The 8337-nt window shown below is 41.2% G+C and overlaps 1 protein-coding gene across 1 annotated transcript in view; it reads right to left on the bottom strand.

Moving 5' to 3' along the window:
• WDR70 (WD repeat domain 70) overlaps positions 1-8337 on the bottom strand; it is a 261442-nt gene that overhangs the window by 252928 nt on the left and 177 nt on the right. The window contains exons 2-5 of the mRNA XM_019531979.1: positions 8240-8305; positions 8074-8157; positions 6056-6161; positions 1692-1905 (exon numbers count right to left, since the gene is read on the bottom strand). Coding sequence (XP_019387524.1) covers positions 1692-1905; positions 6056-6161; positions 8074-8157; positions 8240-8305 — 470 coding nt within the window. The remainder of the gene's footprint in view (positions 1-1691; positions 1906-6055; positions 6162-8073; positions 8158-8239; positions 8306-8337) is intronic.

Below are 8337 nucleotides of genomic sequence, written 5' to 3'. Positions count from 1 at the left end.
AATTGGATGCTTATCTTGCTGGGATCCTATGACCCCAGCTGACTTCCTGCCCTTTGGGCAGGGGGCTGGACTCGATCTCCCGAGGTCCCTTCCAGCCCTAATGTCTATGAAATCTATGAAAAAGACACCCAACTTTGGGCTTTTGAAACCACATACAGCAATGAGCTCCTATCAACAGAATGTAAATGCTACTGAGTACGATGAAAAGGAAACTATATGCTTCTGAAATACCCAATTTAATTCCCTAATTTACCAGTGCCATCCCAACAAGCTATAGAATTATTTATTTGGCTTTAAAGAAAAACAACAATACAGTGGTAAAGTAAAATCTCCGCTATCTGGCGTTTAACTAACTGGAATACTTTACTAACCAGAATCTCTGGCCAGATGTGGGGAAGGGATGGGTGAAAGCTTGCACATGGCAGCAGCAGCCACCACACAATGCCCCGCATGCAGCTGCTGGCCCGCATGCACCCCCCCACCACTCCATCTGCTCTGCCGGATGTGGGGCAGGGGGAAGAGAACTTGCACGTGGTGGCCGTGCTGCAGCTGCTCCACATGTACTGCCCTGTGCTAAGCACCACTCTACACTGCAACCTGCAGCTGCCACTGCTCTGCATGCAGCTACTGCATCTCCTCCCCTCCCCACATGCCACCTCCTCCCCTCCCCACATTATCTGAAAACACTGCTGGGTTATTTCAGATAATTGGAGTTTTTCCATAACCAGCAATCCCCTTACCCCTGGGGAAGCTGGATAACAGAGATTTTACTGTACATTGCATTTTTGGCCAAATAATGGCTTCTGAGTTTGTGCCCCTTTACTTGGAAGAGAATTACATATACCACTTCACAAATAAACACCACTGAAAATAAATAAGGAGAAATGATTTCACAGGTACTGTGACTTTTGTATTTATAATTTAGACACAGCTAGAAATAAAACTGAACTTAAATTTGAAGTAAATCAAAGAAACCTGCAAGAACCGCCTAGTTTTCTTTCTATAGACTGAACACAAGAACTGCCATTTACTAGGCCAGAATATAGGTCCAACTTGCCTAATATCCTGCATCACACTGTGGCAGAGAGTGGATGCTGAAAGGGAGAGTGAAGTGGGTATGACCAGGGTTTGTTCCTCTCCCACTTGCAGTCTCTAGCATTTAAGGTCTAGGAAATTCTGATTCAGCGGTTGTACCTCTAACTCCCATGCTTGCTGTTAAGTGCCATTATAGTCTTCTGGGAGGAATCAAAAAAGCACTAAATAGTCAGGATTCTGCAATGCAATATTGACAATTTAAAAGCAGGGCATGGAGTGTTTGCTAGAATATTAGAATCTCTCTCTCTGTGTTTAAGATGAGTACTTGAAAACCTGAAATGCACAGCCATATCCTTAGTTAGCTTCTCCTCTGTCCCTGGTCAGTACTGCTGAGTTATTTGAGATTGCTAACAATGACATATATGGATAGGTTTATACTTTTACAGTAATCATTTTTTATTAAAGAGGCTTCATGTAAAATATTCTCTTTTCTAGTTACTATCAGGTGTATACCTGTAAACAGCAAGAAGCTGAAAGGAATTCATTACATACATTTATACATATAGGAAAATTAGGAAAGACTAGAGTTACAGATGAAAATCTGGGCAGCAAGTTAAAAAGGTGTTTAAATATTATTTACAGGAAAAATAACTTACATTATCTTCCTCTTGCACATCATCATCATCATCATCATCCTCTTCATCATCACTGTTCTTGTACCCAGGTGGAAGTGGTGGTCCAATTAATTCATCATCGTCATCATCATCATCAGAACACACCACTGGGCCTTGAATAGCAGTTTGGGATGGTGCAGGAGGACCAATTAAGTCTTCATCTGAGCTAGCTTCACTTTCATTACTATCTGTATCTCTGTGCAAAAGAATCATAAAAAGTTCTATTTAAGGAGCACACAGCATACATGTCAAAGTATATTTAAGCAAATTTCTCAAAAATCATCAGCACTGGACTTTGCTTCTACTGAAGGCAATAGCAGAAATTCTAGTCATTGCAGCCTATCACCATCTTGAAAACATTTTTAAACTGAAAGCTATTATAGGATGGCATACTGCAAGAACCTAGATAGAAAAAAAAAATCTTAGTGAAGTACGCAGGTAAGGAAATAATGAAATGTGTATTAAACCTAACAGCCAAGAAATCTCTGCACGAGACAACAACAGGAAAAAAGTCAAAAAGATTTCATATGTAAAAGGTGACAAATTACTAATCTGGTTTTCAATGCCTACAATCATAGGCTGCTTACAAATATAAAAAAAGGTGCTTTATTTTAAACTTGGTGCACTCCCAGCGCATACAAAGAGGCACTCCCTTAGACCTAGCTCGCCCAATGTCTGTATAGATCAGGTGCTTCAGCAGGGTTTTTTTAGCACTTTTATCTAATGGTCGATTGAATCAGCTTTTAGATAAAAGCGCCAAAAAAGCCTCACTGAAACGCTTGATTTATACAGACGCTGTGGAGCCACATCAAACTAACGCACTGCTTCTTCCAGTAAAGCGCAGGGTTCCCCCTACCATCTATCAGCAGTCATAGAAATACTACATTCTATATAATTTTATGGACCTGATTCTTTAAGGCCTTGCTTTTTGTGCAGCCATTTTATTCCTGGTAAGTAAGGAAAAAATCAAAATGGTAGTATCAGACCCAGAGTCAAGCAGACAAGCAGGCAGTCCTCGGATTTACAACACGACTGGTTCCTGAAAGCCACGTTTTAAGTTGAATGTTGCAACTCAGAACCAATTTTCTCATGAGAAACAATATTATAAATGGGGGATTGGTTCCTGACCCAAGGCCCGATACCCTATTTTCACCACAAATACCCCAGAATTTTGTACTCCATCAATTACAGATGAGTAACATAGCTACATTAATGTATTTATATTGTAAATAGCAATCATATTGTTTTGGAAGGACTTCTTTGAGGTGACTTTGCTGGACTTTTTGAAGGGCTCCTGACTTAACTTTTTGAAGTGTTGTTGGCTGGAGTCTTCTCAGGAGTCTTGGCTGCAGGTTTTTCTGGAGACTTGTCTGCTTTCTTAAAGAAAGTGTCCAAGGAAGTTTGGACAGAGGTTCTCCAGGGAGATGAGTGACACAGTGAACTTCTTCACTGGCATGGCATTGCATCGGATCAAGTGGTGCAAGTCAAAACTGGCATTGTAAAGTTGAAATGGGGTGCCAATTTATAAACATTGTACGTGCGAAACGTTGTAACTTGAAACACTGTAAGTCAAGGACTGCCCATACACTTCACAAACACTCAGAAAGTAAGTACACTAGATCACACAGTTCATCCTCAGTAATCTGCTAAGGATATGGCCTCTGTATTTTAAATACCATATTTAGTGACCATTTAATAGAAGGTATGCCTATGGAATTCGTGTAAGCAGTGAGATCGCATCATTTGGTCAGTGAAAAATTTTCACAAGCATGTAAAATGACACAATTCTAGCTCTTAGAGGAACTATTAAGTGTTCTTGCACTCCCTCTGTTGGTTCTACAACAGCTATCAATAACCAGTGCTAACAGTTCACTGGTATAAAAAAAAATATATATCTCAATAATCTGAAACAGGTACACAAAGATTGCATTAACTAAAATTTATGCTCCCAAGAGAGTAGTAACATCATAGTAGTATCTGACTAAGTGAGCTGCTGCTCTAGAAAGCATAGGCATCTCTGATTCAGTTAGTCCATAAGGTGCCCTTCTACCCACCCTTCCATAAAAACAGTGTGCAAATTACTAATATCTTAACAATGAAAACAAGTTTAGAAATAAACCAAACAAGACTGCTCAGCACCCTCTCAAAGTCCAGGTGAGCTTTTAAAAACAAGAATTATTAACACATGCAAGTTGTTTTAGCATTAAAAATAATTTAGTCTGCATAATTATGAAGAGACAGATCTCTGCATCTCAGCTTGTAAATGAACTTAAGAGATCCTAACATTCCTTCCAGTTATGAACTGCAAACTAAACAGGTGCTAGCTTATATACAAGACTGGGTGTCCTCAATATGAAGCATTGCTCTTGACACCAAACACTGCCACTCACCCACCCACAGATGCACACAGAACCCTCCATAGGTGTTCCATTCACAAGAGCCCAATTCTTAATGCTTATAGAGAGAATGCCTTAACAGTTCAGCTCTTCTTACCATTGCCCGTTTAAGAATCTTAATCAAAACAACTGTGGCCATTCCCTACAAAAGGTGGCAGTTTTTCTAGAAACAACACATTTTTTAAATACAGTGGGACAGGTTTGAGTGACTTGGTAATGGAATAAAGATAGTAACTGTTTCTCCTTAGTATTTAGTATCTGATGAACAGCAGAATGGGCTGGTTATTTCTGAAGTGAGTTATCTGGACTCAATCTCCCGAGGTCCCTTCCAGCCCTAATGTCTATGAAATCTATACCATAGAGATAGACACACTAGGTGCAGTTCTGGTAGTCCCAGTACAGGGGACAAAGGACTGAATTACCAGTTTTCTTACTCTTTATCTAGGTTAGGTTGAAGTACAATGACATACACTCTTTGTTGGCTCTCTGTCTCTATAGGCATTATATTCTATTTATAAAATAGAAAATCATGGGCAATCTGAAAATCAGGTTCCAATTTTATATCACACTGAAAGGTATGAGGAGTTTACAATCAACAGCTGAAAGAGACAGAGTCCAAAGTAGGCAGAGCCAAGCATCCAACACAAAAAGACATATTTTAATTTCAATGTGTATGCGTGTCTATGTAGGTGTTTACAGACTATCTTTGTGGGTGTATTAATGCATTTTAGTTTATTTTCCAATCTCTACATATATTTAATTTCAAATCATAGATGGGAGGAACAGTTGTTTGTTCCTTGGCTTCACCGATATGTTTGTTATATATTACTTACATACGCTACCCACTACTTTGAGCTTTTTTTTTTTTAAATACACAATGAAAAAAAATAAGAAAAATAGGTACATTGTTTGGTATATTTATCCAAACTTACTGTAAACATAAGTATCAAAGCACTGACACCAGCAGCCCACAAACTCATTAGTCCTCTTTCTTTTAAAAGTTTTTAATAGCAGCCCTGAAAATGAGCTCCCCTTATTTTCAAGGCTTTTAATAGTTGGGAATCTACCATTAACAGCCTTGAAAAGTTAGGGGAGATAGATCTTTAAGAAGCAAAAGAGACTTATTTTTAAGTTTCCAGTTGAGCCTTTGATAACTGCTTCCCTTTCATTCTGTCCTATGGAATTAAAAGGGAGTACATTAGAATGCATTTAACTGGAACACAATTAAGTTGCAAAGTAGATGGGACTAACAATGAACTAGAGTGGTTTAAGCATTTAAGCAATATGCAGATAAATGAAGTTTGTTTTAATATATGCAACAGGCAACAAATTCAGACTAGCAATGTATCATGTAGCTTAGTAAATTACATTCTTATCCAGTACTGATGTGCAGAGAACCCTGTACTACAAATTGACAGACCATATTAAGAAATTCCTAGGGGTGCACCAATAAAGATTTTTTGGGCCAATACCAATAGCCAATTATTAACGACCCATATTGGCCAATACTGATCTGATTGCTGATATGGAGCCTGGCAGCTTGAAGAGAAGCATGCAGCTGGTAAGTCTGTAGGTGTCTATCGCCACCCCACTTCCTCCCTCACTGCAGGGGCTGTAGTCTACCCCCCGACACCCCTTCCCCCCAACAAACTTACAAGCTGGACGCTGCTCTCCAAGCTGCCAGCCTGGCTGCATGCATGCACATGGTATTTACTGGTGACATTATCAGCCACATCAGCCAGAAAAAGCCGATTATGTCAATTTTCCTTTTTATCGGTACCGATATGATATGGACCCATGTACTGATGCACCTCTAGAAATTCCAAGCTTTCTGATTTTCAATGAAACAACCTCCAGTTTGCATAGTCGCATGCTCAGAAATTCCAAGTCTCAAGCTTTTCATACAGACAAATCCTAAGATGATGCGATACTCTCTCTCTATCTAGGTACCTGGAAGTTACTGTGGAACCAGCGCTCACCACATTTGAGCTTGAAGCTGCTGAATCATCACATTGGCCTTTAAATTCTTTTTCTTCCTCTTCTCTTTCACGGGCTTCTAAATATGGAGAAAACCATTGCTGTTGAGTCTTTTTCAGTTTTTCATTATATAAAATAATTAAGTGCAGGACTTCTTTGAGAGCCAATAAAACTATTTTCTTCATTTTCAGAAAAAGTTAATACTGAACACCCTCCCACTGCCAACTAATGCAGTATCTTTCTGTTCAAAACCACATCATGGGCATAATAAGGGGCATGCGTATGTTTTCAGTACTATCAAAAACATTTGAGAGCTTCCTAAGATAGGGAACTAAGTCTACAAATCTAATGCAAACAGATATCATTACCTTTATTCCAAATACATGATCAAATGAAAATAAATTGCTATGGCTCTCAGCAGTTTTGCTCATTGTGGAAAAAGTCTCCATTAAAACATCCCACAAAAATGAAAATAAAATTCACTTCCCCATTTTTATTTAAGTATGTAACAGTTAAGTGTAGCTCAAGTACAAGGGACAGCCAAGAAACTGAAGTGGCCACACAAATTCAGAGAGTGGTCAGAACTACACTTGTGCAAGAACAGATAGCATAACTCAGACTTTTCATATGGGCTTGCACTCTGCAGCAGCTTTTACTTCAGAGGGCACAGTTTCTCTGATCTGTTGGAGTTCATTAGTGGTCCTGTGCAGCTGACTAGATAAGTGAAGTCCTTTGAAATAAAAGAAACAAACAGCTGACCCACTGCAGTAGCTGATTCGAAAAGCTATTTGCTGAGGCTGTACATAGCATGGCTAGCTTGGAAACCCTCATCTTTGAAGGGGATTTTCTCCTCCTCTTCTGGGGATGAAGCTGCAGGATGTTTGACAGAAGTGTAGCTCTCAAGTCCTTTCTTATACAAATTTTAGGAGCTCCTGCAAAACAGCAATCTAAGGTACCTATTGTTTAAGCAGCATTATGAGTAGCAAATTGCTTGTAAATGAGATTAGAAGCAAAGCCTAGTTTTAAACTAAATGTCAGCCTTCTAATTGATCTCAAAATGAACGTTTTGTAGAATGGTAAATTGATTTCATCTTTCAGAATCCAAGGGAAGAGTCACAAGATGCTTCTTTCCTTGTAAAACAAAGACTCAACGATCCAAAAATCTCTGCAAAGCTGTAGTTCACTTGGAAACAGTTTTTTTCCCCTATTTCCTTCCTAAACTGAAATGAATGAGATATTCTTCCCAGGACAGCAACAGCTCTAGATGGCCGGGTATAAAAATGTGAAGATTTCTCATACTTTGAAGAACTGTTCTATTTAATGAGATGCAACTTATATTAAAAAGGTGTCCATATTATGCTCCAGGACCCCTTACACAGTTGAATTTTCATAGTAACATCTAAATGTTCCTCATGCCAGCAAACAACCACTCCACTAATTCACAGTACATTTAGGCCCCACGTTATGAACCAGGCAGGTGGATCCCTGGAAAAAAGCGAAGTGCTATAAGGTCAGTCGATGGTCAAGGTTCAGTGTGTGTTGTTCCCTGGGCAGAATCAAAGCCATTACAAAAACAACACAAAAAAACCCACGTACATCTCAACGTGTCCTCCATCAGCCCTGTCCCCTCCCTCTACATCAGGTCTTGCACTGTGCCTGTGGGGCAAGTACTAGTTTTGACCAGGGAGTCCTCAAGTAAAATCCAAAGCTGAAGGCCCACAAAGAGCAACTAGCCCCACCATCCTGGGGGCTATAATGTTAACCATAAGGGCCACTCAAACTTCTGACGCCCTCCCAGGCAACAGACAGAAAGGAGAGAAGAGGTGCCAAGGTCGCTTCACGGCCTCCTTTCCTTCATTTTCCAGCTATTTTCGTGCACGGGCGGGTGCCAGGTCCGTGGCCCAGAGACCTGCGGGGGCCGTTCCCGCGGAGCCTGGGCGCAGGCTGCTGGAGCCGAGCCCAGCTGGGGGCACGGAGAAGTCGCTTCTTACCCAGGACCTTCCTGCTGCGCTCCGCCGCCGTCCTGCGCGTCTGCTCGAACAGCGCCTCCAGGTCGAAGGTCCGCGCCTTCTTCCCTGCGGGGACGGGGACAGGGACAAGCTCGCACCGGCCTCTTCGCAGCACAACGCCCGCCCCCGCGCCCGGCCCCGCACTCACCGAAGCCCGAGAAGCCCATGGTGGCCGCCAGCTCCGGGTCGGCTCCCACCAGCTCCACCCCTGCGGGAACAACGCAGCCGGTCAGAGCTCGCTCCCGG

Source organism: Crocodylus porosus, unplaced genomic scaffold, assembly GCF_001723895.1.
Source record: "Crocodylus porosus isolate Cpor-Errol unplaced genomic scaffold, CroPor_comp1, whole genome shotgun sequence".
Classification (NCBI taxonomy): Eukaryota; Metazoa; Chordata; order Crocodylia; family Crocodylidae; genus Crocodylus; species Crocodylus porosus.
Note: the sequence above shows the minus strand (reverse complement) of the source record. Positions and strands in the feature narration are given on the sequence as shown.